Source organism: Daucus carota, chromosome 5 (genome assembly GCF_001625215.2).
Source record: "Daucus carota subsp. sativus chromosome 5, DH1 v3.0, whole genome shotgun sequence".
Classification (NCBI taxonomy): Eukaryota; Viridiplantae; Streptophyta; class Magnoliopsida; order Apiales; family Apiaceae; genus Daucus; species Daucus carota.
The window spans coordinates 46,714,614-46,731,549 of record NC_030385.2 but is presented as its reverse complement, the minus strand read 5'-3'; the positions used below and the strand labels follow the sequence as shown (position 1 = coordinate 46,731,549).

At 34.9% G+C, this 16,936-nt stretch overlaps 4 protein-coding genes across 5 annotated transcripts in view; 1 reads left to right on the top strand and 3 right to left on the bottom strand.

The window, feature by feature from the left end:
• Window positions 1-16,936, bottom strand: part of LOC108219922 (tRNase Z TRZ2, chloroplastic) — a 48,515-nt gene that overhangs the window by 28,803 nt on the left and 2,776 nt on the right. Inside the window, exons 5-8 of one of the 2 annotated variants that reach the window (XR_010292204.1) lie at window positions 16,777-16,890; window positions 16,405-16,473; window positions 16,091-16,165; window positions 15,665-15,867 (exon numbers count right to left, since the gene is read on the bottom strand). Coding sequence is in view for 1 of the 2 variants with exons in the window: in XM_017393519.2 (XP_017249008.1) it covers window positions 15,778-15,867; window positions 16,091-16,165; window positions 16,405-16,473; window positions 16,777-16,890 (348 nt within the window). In the remaining variant the exon portion in view is untranslated. Of the gene's footprint in view, window positions 1-15,486; window positions 15,868-16,090; window positions 16,166-16,404; window positions 16,474-16,776; window positions 16,891-16,936 lie in introns of those variants that run through there. The other variant, XM_017393519.2, reaches the window with a different exon arrangement.
• On the bottom strand, window positions 492-2,484 carry LOC108220146 (GDSL esterase/lipase At2g42990). Its single transcript, XM_017393824.2, has 3 exons — window positions 2,020-2,484; window positions 1,285-1,780; window positions 492-768 (listed from the first exon to the last, which is right to left on the bottom strand). Exons 1-3 carry the CDS (start codon window positions 2,395-2,397, stop codon window positions 575-577), a joined length of 1,068 nt encoding a protein of 355 aa, XP_017249313.1. The 5' UTR covers window positions 2,398-2,484; the 3' UTR covers window positions 492-574.
• Window positions 4,655-9,319, bottom strand: LOC108220147 (protein-tyrosine-phosphatase IBR5). The gene is made up of 5 exons (XM_017393826.2): window positions 8,997-9,319; window positions 7,888-7,987; window positions 7,292-7,349; window positions 6,023-6,129; window positions 4,655-5,090 (listed from the first exon to the last, which is right to left on the bottom strand). Exons 1-5 carry the CDS (start codon window positions 9,228-9,230, stop codon window positions 4,831-4,833), a joined length of 759 nt encoding a protein of 252 aa, XP_017249315.1. The 5' UTR covers window positions 9,231-9,319; the 3' UTR covers window positions 4,655-4,830.
• On the top strand, window positions 9,576-15,210 carry LOC108220149 (3-oxoacyl-[acyl-carrier-protein] synthase, mitochondrial). Its single transcript, XM_017393828.2, has 14 exons — window positions 9,576-9,789; window positions 9,990-10,219; window positions 10,622-10,729; window positions 10,835-10,906; window positions 11,051-11,137; window positions 11,307-11,458; window positions 12,289-12,369; window positions 12,465-12,498; window positions 12,741-12,807; window positions 12,880-12,956; window positions 13,576-13,636; window positions 13,756-13,838; window positions 14,147-14,218; window positions 14,671-15,210. Exons 1-14 carry the CDS (start codon window positions 9,669-9,671, stop codon window positions 14,833-14,835), a joined length of 1,410 nt encoding a protein of 469 aa, XP_017249317.1. The 5' UTR covers window positions 9,576-9,668; the 3' UTR covers window positions 14,836-15,210.

Here is a 16,936-nt window from a genome sequence, read left to right as displayed (position 1 = left end):
CTCATCTCGTAGTTCTTGCAAGTGTTTTAGTTATGACCGACTAATTAATTACTAAACGGATAAATTAGCATTAAAGACAAACAATTAGTTCCAACTCCAAGAACAATGCTCGTACTGCTAGATTACCTACTTCTTTACAAATGTCAGTTCGCGTAATGATGGACCTGTTTCTTGCGATGTTCGATAGCGTACTTGGCTAAGGCCAAATAATGGACGAGGACAACCATTCCTATCCTCAAAATCGAGTGAGGGAACCAGGATTTCGTAATAGTGATGCTGAACTAATAGAATGTTAATTTTATAGATTAGTCGGGATCTGAACCAAGTTTATTCATAAATTAATTTATTTATTACATCAAAAGCCAGACGAGATTTTACTATAATGGATCCCCTGTTCCTTCCCGGTCTCAAAACCAAAATGCAAATAACTAGGACATCCGTTGGTAATAAGAGAATGATCTGAACGAGTAAATTTAGTCAATTCGATTCAATTTAAGCGAATCATACTGAATTTTATCATTGATTAGCAATTTCCCGTTTTGGCCAGTGTATTGAAAAGTAATTTGTAATTGCATCACATAAACACATGAAGATAACGCTTCAATATATAATCTGCAATGATCTGGTTGGTTTTCTCGGAAGGATGAAAAGAGTCCCAGAACACATACTTATTTGCATCTGCGCATGTACAGGGATTGAACTGATTGCACAGATAACCCATTTCATATAACCCCGTCGAACAGCATGCCACGTTTGAATACTCAAATCCTGTTCACAACATACCCAATGATCAGTCCTGGCCGGAAAATTATTGTTCCGCACATTAGTTCTGTATTTTATCAAGAATGCAGAATAATATTCCCTTCATATCATCATATACTAATATGTCTTATTTTGACTATTAAAGCGTCAATTGACTAAACTTTGATCGCAAATTACACATATTATCCAACTTAAAAAATTATAAAACTTATTTTATTAGAAAATATATCTAATCCCCTTCAAAATCCATTTTTCAGATTTTTAAAATAATTTATAAATTTCCTTTAACTAATGATCAAAGTTTTGTCAAATTGACTACCTAACAGTCAAAAGAGGACACCTGATATGAGATGAAGGGAGTAATTATTATCTTTAAACAACTCAGCGGAATCATTGAATGAATTTATTGTGATTCGCCGTACGTGTGCCAGGCTGTCAGCTCAAGTCCTATCACCTGTCACCTGACAATTTCGTTTTTACGGTGCTAGTAGATGCAGAGAAATTGGTGAAAAGAAAACGTACCATAGAGAGAAGGTCTTTTGATGATATGGTAAAAAATAGAATATGAATTAGCTGAAACTATTTTCGCTCCAGGAAGCTCCTGATTCAGCATTTTTACCAGATCACCCAACTTGGCATTAAAGCTTCTGGAAACATTGTTGTAGCTTTCAATACATGTATCTCCAAGCCCTTTCAGCAAATTCGTAGTTCTCTCCAATGGTAAACACCCCATTGGAGGAAGTCCTGTTACAGACATTTTTCGACCTCCAAGTCCGTACACTTGTCTCAAGAAATTCTCTGCAATTCCCACCAGAAAATCTTCGTACTTGTCCACATTATACTCTAATCTTCTCTTCGGAAGTGTGTAATAATTTTCGAGGAAATCGTTTGTTCCCAGGCTGATCAGATACAGAGCTTCGTTCACAATCTTTTTGCTTTTATTACCACCCAAATAGCCTTTAAGCCTGTCCTGGTATTGTTTGAAATATTCCAACTCTCTCCACATAGGGATCACGGACTGCAAAATATTAAAAAAGAGGATATAATTACCTAAAAGGCTAAATCAGCGGCGGAATCAGGCTTTCGACACAGATGCTTTGAAAAACAAATATATAATTTGGTTTTAATGTAAATTGGTGCCTACTAATGTATTAAAATTTGCGTTGGGTCGTGGAATGAATTTTTTTTACCGGGATCATTATATTCTAACACAACGAGTATCAGATTCTCTTTAAACATGCATGTAATGTAGGTTACCAGAACATCAGAAGTAGCCGTGTCATAGCCAGTGCCAGCAGAAGCAAAGCAAACACCAATAGCGAAATCTGAAATATTATAATTCGGGTCCAAATAAGCCGGCACGAAGGGCTTCAGTCCAAAAGCCTCCGATATAAAATCAGGCGGAATCCGACCATTCGAAAATCTTCCCGTTGCCTCCCCTCCCACAAAATCACGCCCGTAAGGCGGAAAATTACTCTTCAGAAGAGTTAAAATCTGATTATTGTTTCCTGCATCCACAGACGAATCTCCGAACACGATCACTGCCGGGACTTTACTAGCTCCGGCAGTGACAAGAAAAATGAGAGCAGATAGTGCGAGGCATTGCAGCTGCATGCTTCCCATATTTACGTACATTATGGTACTTTTTTTTCTTCTCTGCAGCTCTGTATAGAAATCATGAACAGAAGGAGAAAATAAAATAATTTGGAGAAAGACTTCCAGTGTATACTTGTAAAAATTAGGGGCCGTTTGGGTGAATTTAAAATAAGTGCTTCTTGCCTAAAATAAATAAGTGGAGTAGAAGTTAGAAGCAAGATAAGACTTATAAGTGATTAAAGTGTTTGGGAAATAAGTAGAAACCCTGAAACAAAAGCTAGCATTCCTAGCTTTTTATAAGTGCTTATTGACTTATTACACAAACGGTACGAATAAATGTTCCTAACTTATAATCGCTGGACTTATAAGTCCAACACAAACACCCACTTAATAAAAAGAACTGTATAGAGTGCACGAAGTTGTTGAATCTATTAATGGCCAATCAAATCGGACCCGAAATATATTAATGGACTATACATTATTGATAAGAACTACTCCTACTCAAGAAGCAGTACTAGCAGTAGGTTATTAATTATGAGTTCGGTGCTAAATCAATAAACTAAATTACTTTTATCAGTTTCGAATTCAGTGTTTCGATTAATTGAGAAATTCTCAATTAATTTTTAAAAAAGGTTTTACCAATTATATTCTGATTTAACTAAAAATTTCAAATTTATCAGAAAAATCTCCAATAAATCTTGAATCGACATGTCTAACTGATTAGCTCCGATTCACGATTTCTACAACCATGATAACGATCAATAACCAATAATCTCCCCAACTTCGTTCGGAATGGTCTCAGCAAATTCGTTGCATGTTCGGAGGCTACTTTCATCAATTTTGAGACTTGGCTATCGTTTATCAGAGAACCATTATAGGAAATTTTGATTTTCAAGAACAAGAAGTTCACAATGTTTATTTTGAAAGTGATAATGAGGTAGTTGTAGGATATTGCCTTGATTATCAGCAGGCATATACAGTTGGGTTTAATAAATTTGCAGTGTAGAAGTAGGAGTATTAAAAGTTTAGTGTACCTGTATTAGCGTACAACTGATTAGTAAGTGAATTTAAAAAGTGTCTTTTTTCACGTTCTGCCTACCGGAGTATCGGTCCCCATGGTTATAAGAAATGATGAGTACAGGGTATTAGAGAGGGATGTGTGGAGTGATACTATACTGGTATTGGTCACGGAGGAGTGGTGAGATCAGAACTTATAATAATTTATATTAAAATATTAAGAAGCTGTATTTAATTGAAATTTTAAATTTTATGAAATTCGAGGGTGTTCATCCAAATTTTTAGAAATATATCAAAATCTTGGGATAATTAGTTAGAATTTTAATTTAGTATATAAAATCCGATGGCATTCAATCAGAATTTTAAATTATATTTAAAAATATGATGATATTCAATTGAGATTGTTTAAAATTTTACTAAAATATGAGAAACGTTAATAGTTTTTTTTATACTTCATAATATGATGAATTTTGTAGAACTGTTTAGTGTGTTTTAATTTTATTTTTTTTTTAAATCTTAGAGTTTTCTAAAATCATGTTAAAATTCATGAGATTTTAAATCATTATGTTTAAATCCAAAAATGCAACATATCAAAATCAGATACAATCCACGAAAAATTTATATGTTATATATAATTTATTAAAACCTCATATAAATACACTACTCTCAATTGTTACATTAAGAAAGTTATTCAGAATTTTTATTATTTTTTAATAGCAATTTAGACCAGCTCCCTCCAAGAAGTAGCAATTATCTTTTTTATTACATTACATTATCTTTTTTTATAGTAAACAAGTATCCCGCAAAGAGGGCTAAAGAGATGGAGTACTTTGCAAGACAATAAATTAAAATTACTAAACTTAAATTCACATCAAATATGATTTCACTCGGAAAAAAGTAATTTGTTGTAGGGCACAAAAAAAAATTAAATAAAAGGAGTCGGGTAATGAATTTTCCTGACATGTTTGGTACACTGACATTTATACTCAGAAAGAGGAGATATTTAATTTTTGTGCCCCAGCTGCCCAGCTAGATTTCGATAGTAGTACTAGTTCATACATTTCATGGTATGTCAACTACAACACTCAACATATCCCCTAAAAAAAACAAGAAACTACAAGAAAATAATTGCTGGTGATATTATCTGGCTTGGTCACATTTCTTAAAACTTTGTCTTCGTTTTTGTGAGCTATGTTTGATATTGCTGCTAATGATATATTTCATCAGAACAGAAAGAGTCTGCAAACCAGATAACCAGACTAATAAATAGACGAGGAACTAAAACTAAACATTTCTCACCTTCTGATATTCAAGTTTTAGCTGTACAAAGTTTCTAAGTTTGTAAACAACTGCTACTGTCCAACATTTCTCAAAACGACGTAATGTGTTAAACGAAAACATTTTCAATAACAGTCAATAGACACACTACCATTTCATTTCGTGGTTGATTTAACCTCAAGGGAAGGCCCCGTTGTTCTGGATTTGGGCTGCTCCAAAGGTAAACTCTTGGGGGATTTCTGAAGTTGGACGGCTGAATATAGAGGTCGTTCCAGTATTATTAAAAGCTGGTAAGGCTGCCCCATCATTAGGTTTTCCAAAGCCAAAACTGAAAGTTGGGATAACTGAAGAAGAAGAGAAGATTGGCAACGTTGGATCTTTATTTTCAATATCCCCAAAGATCTTCCGCTCAAAATCGTGTAGTTGCTGATACACGGCTACAATTTGTAAAAGAAAAGATGGATTCAGATATAAGATGACTTGTAATTGGCAGACCTATAAGAATCAAAGAGTAAAACTGCAATTTTGCTTTTTAAATATAAGCATATATGAAAAGTAAGACCCAACTTTGACCCAAAATGTAATCCCTAAATCAACAGTAGTGATCCATAGTCCCTATGATAAGGTGATGCATCTCAATAATAAGATCTTTAGCCTATATAATGACACCCTTTTTCCCAACATGCTACTCACATATAATTATCTGTCCTAAAAAAAGAATAAATTTCAAGTGAATATTAATATCTTCAACGCTCTAATACCAATTTATCATATACAATCAATTATTTCACAGGCTTGTGCACAAATTCAGAAAATGAGGAGCTCTTGTGTAGGAAAAATCATAGCATTTTTGTAATTACCAATTTACCATTAAGTTCCTCTGGTTGAAATAAGAGCATCAATCAAATTCCATTATACTAGGCGGCAAGGTTTAATTTGTATAAACTAGAAAGCTACCAAAATATTTACCCATTTCTACAGAATCTTCCGCTGCATACAATAGTTCATTTGACTGGAAAATACTCCATCCCAAAATACATGCCTCACTTGAAAATTTTCAAATTTTATACATATTAAGAAACTTTAAATGCTATGTGTTCATATCGAATTGATTCAAGATATACTAAGAGCCAACAATTGATATGACAAATAAAAAGGGGTAGTTTTAAAAATTTGTTGATGAATATGCATCGAATGAAGAGATGGACAAACTAATTTGGGATTACAAGAATCTTCAGAAGAGACTTGTATTTTGGGATGGAGTATAAAGCCTACTCAAATCTTCCCGAATGTTATATCTAAATTCTAAGCAACCAACAAATGACCAGTTCATAGTAATACAGAGTCAAAAGATATGACAATTACGGACCTTGACTTATTTCAACTAAAGGTCTGCGCTCCTTAACCCACTGATAGCTCTGACCAAGCCTCCACCCTTTGCTCTTCATTAAGTATGCTACCACAACAGCTGGGGATCTGTTAAATAACCACATCAATAACTTTTAGTCAACATATTTTATCTGATACACATTTGCTGCAAAGTATATGCCAGATCATTTGGTTCATGCATATTATAATGAAATGTAAATTTCCTCCTGTTAAACCATTAACCCTTTATATATAGCTGGTTCAGTAGCAAACTTTTCTGCACTCACCACATACCATATAAAAACCAAACTTACATTAGCCTTTAGCATTTATGACCTATCAGTGAATTAGACCTTACAATTTGGTACACGACACGAAAAGTTAGTGTTTGGGTTTCAATTTTTGGTACAAGAAATACGAAAGTACACGAACAAAAAAGTACATGGTAAATTTATTGTCGAATATGGGTTTTCACTTTATATACACGAATGTACATGATATAGATATACTTTAAGAAAATAAGTATCTTTGATTGTTTATATTTAATATTTTATTTAATTTTGAAGACAAATATATGTTGAAATAATAAGTATCTTTTAGTTAATATAGTATTTTAATAATTAATAAACGTGTTTGGGTTAATATTTCCATTAGATATGTTAAATATATAACATGTTAAAATAAGTTTTTATTAATAGTTAAGTCCGCAAAAGGCTAATCAAAAATTTACCCAAATTTATATGTTTTAATGGGAAGCCCGAAGAGATATGTTTTTATGAGAATATTTAAATGAGTTTTAATTATAATCAAAAAGACCCAATAAAATATGTTATGAACCGACCAAACTTCTAATGTTTCGTCTTTAATAGTATATATGTATATACACCTAAATCTGTACATACTTGTATGCAAATATAAAAATTTAATATATATTTCATAAAATAATACATAAAATTGTATTTTTAAAATATAAATTTAACTAAACTTTATTATTATATTTATATTGACTGTATACAAAAACGACATGAAAAGTACACACCACGTTTCGAAACAGATATAGGTTTGAGATTAGGTACAGGAATCCTAAATGGGTCGGATAAGAGTTTCACCTTCAAGTACATGACACGATACAATTGACAGGTCTACAGGAATAGTATCAACAATGCCCACAGAAATATTTTCCGGAAAAGTAAGTACAGAGAGTAAGGTGATTCCCATAAGATGTTATCGGAAGTATACAATTCAATTTAACTTCCAAGACGAATAGTACCTATTTTTGCCTGACATGCAGTGGACAAGAACACGCGCCCTGTCCCTTTCGCATTGCTCTGCACAATGAAACAGTCAGTGCTAAGTCTTTCATGCAAACAGAATGTAAGATATCTTTTTCTACTTAGCTACAGAGAGGTCTGAACATATTGCGCTTTATGCCATGTTTTATATTTTAAATCACGTCTGGATTGATTGTTTTTAAAATATGTGATTAATAGTTCAGAAAAATATAAACAGTGTCAATTCTCATTTTTTTGATACAAATGTGACTGCAACAAAAGCAGGGTAGTTGCCATATGTGTCTATTGGGTGGTAAGTCTATTAAAGTCATGTAATTAAAATCATTTGTAGTTAATTCTGGATAGTGTATTATTTTCTTGGAAAACGCGATCATGTGCTAAAAATATAATCATTGGTGGACAGACAACAACTTTGAGACCAACCGAGTAATTGAGCCCTATAGGAAAAAAACTCCAACATAAGATAGATATTACCCACTATACAGCGAATTAAATTTTAAAAATCATAGAGCAATGTCCTCCCAAATCAAAATGGCTATTAAGTAGTTCAGAAGATAGGCACGCAACTACACACCTAGAAAATTCATTGCATCATCAAATGGTATGTTTTGTTCATCTTCCAGGCAGTGGTAAGTAAAAGTGTTCTTGTACAGATTCTGGCAAGCAGGTACCGTCTGCAAGAGAACAAAAGATGGTAGAATTAGAGCATACAGCCACTATCTTCCCTGCTTATTAAATTACAAGGTAAAATCATAGTGTCTCGAAAGATGGAAGACAAGTTTCTAATGTCAATAGCGAGAATACAAAGTTAAGAACCATGACACTACTGTAAAGTCATGACTACCTCCTGGTGACATTATAGTGTTGGTGCATTATGAATACGAAATCATTTACGCTTGGGCCTCATATTTAATGAATACTCATTTTTAATGTTGAAGGAAATTCATACTCTGCATAGATGTCCTATTGCCTAGATGTTGTGCATTGTAGCTTTATACTGGGACAGAACTAGATGCACAGTATCTATCATTTATTCGTGAAAACGACTTAGGACTGACTTCAAAAGTAGCCATCTGCGACACAGCCATCAAGCAATCCAAGCAAAATTCACTAACTAATCCGGAAAAATGCTTTGCGTTTGTTTGTTGTTTGATTCCTAGAAAGTAAGAAGTTTTCTTGAGGAATCTTCTTTGAAAAATGACATGATTTTCTGGAAAATCACTTCCCCTTCCCAAAAAAAATAAAATAAAATCCCAAATTGATAATTTTTACCGGTTTCATAATTCTTTCACGATAATCAAACTCTTTCACGATAATCAAACGTCGCCATATAATTCAACAACTCATTGCAGTATTGTAATACACTATAATGACCCTACTAACAGCCGAAGAACAGTGAATTAATATTCCATATATATTACAGGCCAGCAAGTACAGGGTCTTCCCCGAAACCGCCTCTCCATTCCTAATAATAACAACCATGGGTGTGCTTGGTTTATATCATTCAGTTTGTACGCATAATAAATTAACCCCACATCATCAAAATCTACACAGAGACCACACATACAAAGCATGCAAGTAATCAAGAACATACTGAATCTTGAGGGAGAGGGAGGGAGGGGGAGAGAGAGGGGGGGGTGGGTGGGTGGGGGGGAGATAGAGAGAGAGAGAGAGAGAGCTGACATTCAAGACGCGAGAAATCCCTTGAGTCTTGAGAAGTTCAGAGCGAGAAGCGTTATCATAACTACCCAAATAGAGAAACTCCGGCAAGATCTCGGAGGGAAAAGCACTGAGTTGCGCAGCAGTTTGCTGCGCGGCAGCGTCAGGGACACGATGGCCACAAATAGCACAAGTTTGATGAAGTTGGTGGTAGTGGCCACATACCGCACAAGGGTTTTCTCGTTCTCGCTTCCTCATTGATTACTATTCGATGTTTATAGAAGATTCGCGTGATCTATGTTCCCCTGTGTATTTGTGTGTATAGCATGGAATCCATGGATTCAATTTTTAATTGGATTTTGTAACTATTGGGTTTTATGAGGTGGGTTTGGGTTTGGGCCTGCTTCTATGTCGGCTACAATGTTTGGTCCTGAATAGTGAATACTTCCCTTCCCTTAATTTTTCTTATTAATGTAAAATTTCAAATATAACAACGTTATGGTTAGAATTATTATTTTAAAATTTATATTTTTTGAAACGATTTTTAAAATTTATATTATTAATAATTAATAATAAATATATGAGTCAAATACCAATTATTTGGAATGAGGAAAATTTTGGGAATCAATTAGACTGAGGCTGTATAGTGTATATTGCCGTTGCCGTTGCCGTTACACAGTAGACACGGCGGAAAGCATGAGAATGAAGAGGTGCTGTAACTTATTCCAACTCATCCCCTCTCGTCTTCACCCTCTTCGCTCCCTCTCCACTTTTGACCCCCCGCCCTCCTTTTCTCCCCGGAGAGTTGTTGTCACTGGTACTCTCTCTCTCTCTCTCTCCCTCCCTCTCCTCTCTCTCGCTCTCCCTCGCTCTCCCTCTCTCTCTCTCCCATCTCTCTCCCTATCCCTCTCTCCGTCTCTCCCCCTCCCTCCCTCTTTCTCTGTCGCCCTCTCCCTCTCTCTACTCTCTCTCCCTCTCTCCATAAACTGTTACTCTTATGTACATATGTGTTTGCAGGTGTAGGAATGGTGACTCCACTTGGGTGTGGCGTGGAAACTACATGGAAGAGATTAATTAAGGGGGAATGTGGGATTAGGGCTGTAGCTCCTGATGATTTGAAGATGAGTAGTTTTGATGAGAGTACCAAGCTGCATACATTTGATCAGTTGTCTTCTAAAGTCGCTGCTTTTGTTCCGTGTGGTACAAATCCCGGGGAATTCAATGACCAAGTCTGGCTCAATTCTAAGGTTGTCTTTTTTCTTTTAATTGTTTTTTTGTTAATAATTGATGTTTATGTATACATGTTTTTATGTTAATTATAGGCCAAGAACGTGTTACAAGCAGCCACTATTTATAATTTAATTGTTTAGTGGTTTGTACTATTAAGACGAGTGAATGGTGGTGCTGTAGTTGGCTGCTGATAAGTACTCATTTCATGTTTATATCCGACTTTGTCTTGCTAAGAAGCATTGCATAATGTCTGTAATTGATTTAGCAAATTAAAGGGTGTTCTTCATTGTACTTTTAACTTGTAACTGATAATGCTTTGTTACTATATAAATGTTATTATGTTGATATTGATATGCTTTTACAGGGAGTATTATACTGCTTTCATGTGTATTTATTGCTAACGAGGCATTTTTCAACAGGATCACAGGTCGATGTCTAGATTTATTGCTTATGCATTATGCGCAGCTGATGAAGCTCTTAAAGATGCAAATTGGTTGCCATCTGGGCCGGAGGACAAAGAGAAAACGGTATATCTGTAATAAGTTTTCAGTTTTTCGTATTGGAGAGTTGATATATTCTTACAGTTTATTTTGATGTGTTTTAACTTATTCAGCTAACTTGAACTCAATCAGGGAGTTTCTATTGGCGGGGGGATTGGAAGCATAAGTGATATACTGGATGCATCTCAAATGATTTGTGAAAAGGTTGGACTTTTTCCCGTCCTTTTATGTATATGTTGGGTTTTCTGCACCTTGTGTTTAGTGAAAAGTTATATGTATTTATATTTATTTGTAATGGAACAAGCGAAATCATTTTACAAAAGTAAGAAGTTATGCTCTTTAATGTAGCGCCTTCGCCGGCTAAGCCCATTTTTCATCCCACGAATACTGATCAACATGGCAGCTGGCCATGTGAGCATGCAATATGGATTCCAGGTGTGTTTAGTACATCATTTACTAAAATCCCTTGCATTTTTTTTATAACACGTCTGAGGCCTGAGGCATTATTTGATCATGTATTCACTCGGTACATTGTTTATTAAATTAGGACTGTTCAATTTACTTGTGTATTTAGGGTGTTTTTGGATCTTGATCTTGATTATAGGGACCAAACCATGCTGCAGTAACAGCCTGTGCTACCGGGGCAAATTCTATAGGCGATGCTGCGAGGATGATTCAATTTGGAGATGCTGACGTTATGGTGGCAGGAGGAACAGAAGCCAGTATGGATGCTTTATCTATTGCAGGTTTCTGCAGGTAAGCCTCAGTGTTTAATCTGTGTGTTCCTGAGCTGTATGGTGCTTTATATAGACCAAGTGCAACCTAAAATTGGAAACAATAAGACCTTCAGTTAGGAACTAGTTGCCAATAGAAGCTATAAATACTATTTTTTGTGTTTTTTGTACTGTATAGTGTTTGCGCATGATGTAGTACATTGGTGAACATGTGAAATATGTTTATTATCATGTTAGATCATTGGAGTCTTTTGCAGTCATTATTTTGTAAAATTTAGTCCCGCTTATACTAATTAAGTGCAAAATCAGTCCTAGACAAACTTGCACACCAGTGGCCTACCAGAATATATATATATATATATATATATATATATATATATATATATATATATATATATATATATATATATATATATGTGTATATATGTGAAAATGATTTTCCTGGGATTACCTCTGGATATTTATCTGAGGCATGTAGCAACAGACTTAATATATTCGTATATACTGTGATATGTTTTCATCTTTATATGTCACAAGACTCACAATATACATGCATGATAATACACAGTCGTTTTATTTGATTACCTCAGATAAGCATCCTGAGGTAATCTTGGGAACATTATTTTCTCTCTCTCTCTCTATATATATATAATATTCTGATTATTTAGTTGACCTCTATCCCGACTATGCTGATTCCCTGACGATATCCTGCAATAATGATATATGACTATGACTTAATTATACAATACCGTTCATGTGTGAGTGTGACAGAAGTAAAATGGATGCATGCAGCTGAGAATAATGTCCTCAAAGCAATACTCTTATGTTTTGATGATATTAAATCGAATGCAGGTTAAGAGCTTTGTCGACGAAGTACAATTCTTCCCCTCAAGAATCATCGCGACCTTTTGATTGTGACAGAGATGGATTTGTGTAAGTTAAGATTTGTAATATCGATAAAGATTGTATCAGATCTTGATGCTAAAACATTATAGTGATCTTCAATTAAAATATTTATTTTATTGCAGAATAGGTGAAGGTTCTGGTGTCCTAGTATTGGAGGTAACTGGAGTCATTATAGACTTTAGTCTACCAGAACACAGTTCTTGATACAGTCTCCTTAAAAAAAAAACTTTTTTTGCTGAAACAGCATCCTTAGGCAGTAGTCACTTTAATTATGTATAGTTCTGTATCATCTTATTTAATAATTGTTGTGATGCATGAATACCCCCTGAGCCTTTATACCTTTTGCTAAGAGTATTCTGTATATTAATCAAATATTCTGATTCTTTCAATTTATGAAGGAAATGGAGCATGCAAAGAATCGAGGAGCCAAAATATATGCAGAATTTCGTGGTTATGGAATGTCAGGTACGCCTTTACCACGGCTACTAACTTCTGGATATACATGCCCCATCAACTGAATGAAATCCCTGTTCTTAGGTGATGCGTATCACATTACTCAACCACAAGCTGACGGAAGAGGTGCTATATTGGCAATGATGCGTGCTTTACAACAGGTAATAGCTTTACTTAATTGTTTAGTGGCTAATAGTCATGAGTTGTTCCAGCACTTACATCATAAAATCAGCTAATATTTAACAGGAATGACCACATGACTTAATAGTCATGAGAGCAGTCCTGGATTATACTCCCTGACAGCTTAGCTCAAATCATAGTTTCTGTAGCTGTAATCCTCAACCTTAGTGATTTGTAAAAAGTAATGACTAGTCCATATCCAAAGGCTGCTAATTGGCCATTCATTGATTACATGAGGCATAAAAATAATACTGCATGGCTTAAACACCCCCCCCCCCCCCCCCCCAAAAGACGCATATGCAGTGGTGGTTAACTTCAACCGCCTGAAATTTCCTATTTTAAGTGCTAATATGTTCATTAAATATTGGTTAGGAACACACTTTTTGTTAAGTTTAGTTGTCATGTTAGAGTTCTTAAAAATTCTGATATTTATGAAGGATGTTATATTAAGGAAATGCTGCAGTCTCATTTTGAATCTGGTAGATGACCACTAGGAGTTGCCCAAACATTTCATTTTATTTTATATACTCTTGCCTCCCTTACAGTTCAGGGAACTACATGTCTGCACTTAAACATAACTTATCTGCATGTGACTGGCAGTCTGGCTTCGGTCCTGATCAGGTGGATTATATCAACGCCCATGCTACATCTACACCCCTGGGTAATACATGTAGCCCTTAATACGTTACTGCATTGTAGTAATTCCTTATTTAAATTAATTTTTATGTTTTGTACTATATTCAAGTTTAAGTTGCTCTTTTTGCCAACTCGTCTGATTAGGTGATATGGTAGAAGCCAAAGCAATTAAATCTGTGTTTTCAAATCGCGCGGCTTCTGGTGATCTAGCCTTGTCCTCAACCAAGGTATTTCCACTGTAGTAGTGTTTCAATCAACTTATAGGTGTAACTTAAATATTCTTGGTCAGCCTAAAGTTATTATCGTGTTATTGTCATGCACTATTATACATTTATACTTCATCACATCTTACTTTCCATACCTTCAAAATTTTACTGTTCAAATGATGAGTCAAATTAGTAGTGCTGCTTCACTGTGGAGAGTACATACATGATCACAGTAACATTTTGAAAAGAATTTTATGTGTAGCTCTCCACATTCTGTTTTTTTATCTTTTATTGTTTTCTGTTATTAAGTCTAATATACCACTGCTCAGGGCGCTATCGGTCATCTCCTTGGAGCAGCTGGAGCTGTGGAAGCAATTTTTGCAATTCTGGCCATCCACCACGTAAGTTCATATTTCAATTTTATATAAATCCATCCATATCAAGAGTAATTTCTCAGCTAGCTCCATAGGTAAATGTCAGTAATTCTTTGTTATTTGATGAGTCAGTTTTAGCTACTATAGGATATCAAGCACTTTGAAGTAACCTTCTACCTAGTAATATTGCACTGGGATCTTCTACTGTATGTTATGAAAATGTGACATTAGAGTTGTGAATTAGGCTTTAGAGTTCAAAGTTTAGAGCTTAGACCATGTGATAATTGGCTGACTAAGATCAACTTAATTGACGCACCCCGATATCACCTTATATGATCCACACAAGTGCCTGTAATAGAAAATATGACAGAAAAAACAAAAAACTTTTAGCTGAATATAATGAGTTTGCTCTTAAAAAACCGATATCTACTTATTTATAATGTCATTTAGTCCCTTTTTTTTTACCTATCTTGTTACAGGGAAAAGCTCCTCTAAACCTCAATCTCCGCAAACCAGATCCCATATTTAGTGATGGTTTCATGCCATTGACTGTTTCAACTGAATTGCCGATCAAAGCAGCTATATCAAACTCTTTTGGCTTTGGAGGAACAAATGCATCCCTTCTGTTTGCATCCACTTCTTAAACAGATGAACAGGTGAGCAGCACTCTACTGATAGGGGTAATAATACTCATCGGACCAACCTCGGTACTGAAATTTCTAGAGAGAGGAACAAGTATCTTCCGGCATCAGCATTCAGCAGAATCAAATTTCTCAGTTTTGACAGTATTGTAACTTAGAAATTCCCTCCTAGCCGGCATCAGCTTCAGCAGAACTAAATTCCTCAGTTTTGACAGTGTTGTAACTCAGAAATTCCCTCCTAGCGGGGGTTGATTGTAGATTTGTAGTTGTAAAACTTCAAGTTAGTTGTGGCTTGTAGTGATGTAGAGTATGCTAAGACTGGTATATACATTTATTTATTTTTCTTATAAAATGACCAAAGTGTCAATTTTTGCCCAACGATTTTCAGTTATGATTCTTTAGAACTCAATTGCTTACAAGTGTATTCAAAGAAGCCATATATGCCTGTTTGACAAGATAAAAGAGCTTCACCTGAGAGCTTGAAATTTCATTACGGCTCGAGTGGGTAATAAAAGATAAAAGTAATCTGCAAATTTCGTATTAGCAAGAGATGTGACTATCAGAGCAGATTTAGACGGCTGAACCCTAAATTCGCTTATCTGCCTGCTGAGGCAAGGCAAGCAGTTCATTTCTGTCCTGTTTCTTTTGCAAAAAGGAAGAGAACAATGCATCTTGAATATAAGTTTTGTTCATCAACACACAACACCCCTTCATGATTACATTGTTACCATTCTGCTGCTGCTACAAAAAAAATGATATCATGTTGATAATATCTTTGAAACATGTTCAATTCCTAACTATGCTAAAAAAAGGCCCTAAACAACATATCACTATATCACTATATCAGTAAACATATATAAGGTCCCAGAATAAACAACAAGAATCCCCTAGACAGAAATTGATACTCTAAGAAAAGAAGGTGATGGGACCCTGGAGTCGAAGAATTTATGCGTGCATTGATTTAAATCCTTCTGTCAGAGGGATAACTTTAGCTGAAACCTTAGGTTGCAATTTTGATACAGCTTGCCGGATGTCCTGCAGATAAAGAGAGATTCTCGAAGTGTTTAGTTTAAGTGAGTACCAAAAATCCTATCAGAAGACTTGGTTAAAATATGGCCAAAAGGAAACTGCTTTTTCCAATTTCCTCTGTGAGCATATGCCAAGCTCTTTTCAGTTAACAAAATATTTGGCACTTCTTTTCATTATATCTATTCTAAAATTAGGTTTGCAACTGTTGCTAGATTGTATGGCTAATTACCTCAATATGGTAGCGGGGAGAGAAATGAGTTAGCAACAAGGTTTTGTTTCGTATCCATTTTGCATGGGCCATTATCTGCATTTCAGAAGGTACTTCAGAAATTGACAGTGTAATTAGAAACCATGACCTTAACATCTATAACAGTACTGAAATTTGTTTGCTTTGAAAGATATCCTACAGATATCCCTGCGAAAAAGTAAAAGATGGAATGGAAGAATATATTATTTTATCTTTTATATCCTTAAAAGATTTTTGAATTTTGCGTAAAATTTATAGTCCTGCCTGAAGGCCCCACGTTTGAAAATGAGAAATACCTCAAATATATGAGTATGACCACGCTCTCTGGCATGCTCAACACTGAAATCTTCATTTAAGAAAGTTGCCTATCAAAATTCAATTGGAGCTGTAAGAATAACAGCTTCCGAACAAATATTTGATAACATATTCATTTTTAATCATATCAAATTAGCAGCAATATATAGCATATAGTATGGAAGGAAGTTGGAATACAGGAACAATATTCAAGTCATCATTTTGGTCCTCCTAAAGAATTTCATCAGTTAAGTGTTTGAGTTTTATAATGTCCAAAATCATTAACCCAAAAAGGGTAGAACGTCGAGACAATTAAGAATTTTGGCTGTGAAAAAGCATAATTTCAGTCTTCTTTGCAAGACATTACATTGTACCTCAGTTATAAGAACATTTGCCCTCAATGCATCAGCACTGCGAGGATCAAGGAAGAAGTCAGACGTTGTATCTCCCGTAAAAGCCACATCCGGAGACAATATGGTATCTGTGATCTACCCCGCAGAAGAGAATTTATCATCAAATATTTATCCATGATTT

Excerpts from the sequence above, each read along its gene's own strand:
- LOC108220146 (XM_017393824.2), bottom strand. The coding sequence starts at position 2,397 with ATGTACGTAAATATGGGAAGCATGCAGCTGCAATGCCTCGCACTATCT. Across the intron at positions 1,781-2,019 it reads CGGCTACTTCTGATGTTCTG|TCCGTGATCCCTATGTGGAG; the intron begins GTAACCTACATT and ends AATATTTTGCAG. Across the intron at positions 769-1,284 it reads CAAAAGACCTTCTCTCTATG|GATTTGAGTATTCAAACGTG; the intron begins GTACGTTTTCTT and ends TGTTGTGAACAG.
- LOC108220147 (XM_017393826.2), bottom strand. The coding sequence starts at position 9,230 with ATGAGGAAGCGAGAACGAGAAAACCCTTGTGCGGTATGTGGCCACTAC. Across the intron at positions 7,350-7,887 it reads TGATGCAATGAATTTTCTAG|AGCAATGCGAAAGGGACAGG; the intron begins GTGTGTAGTTGC and ends TTCATTGTGCAG. Across the intron at positions 5,091-6,022 it reads TTTAGTTGAAATAAGTCAAG|CCGTGTATCAGCAACTACAC; the intron begins GTCCGTAATTGT and ends TACAAATTGTAG.
- LOC108220149 (XM_017393828.2), top strand. The coding sequence starts at position 9,669 with ATGAGAATGAAGAGGTGCTGTAACTTATTCCAACTCATCCCCTCTCGT. Across the intron at positions 9,790-9,989 it reads CCGGAGAGTTGTTGTCACTG|GTGTAGGAATGGTGACTCCA; the intron begins GTACTCTCTCTC and ends ATGTGTTTGCAG. Across the intron at positions 13,637-13,755 it reads TGCTACATCTACACCCCTGG|GTGATATGGTAGAAGCCAAA; the intron begins GTAATACATGTA and ends TCGTCTGATTAG.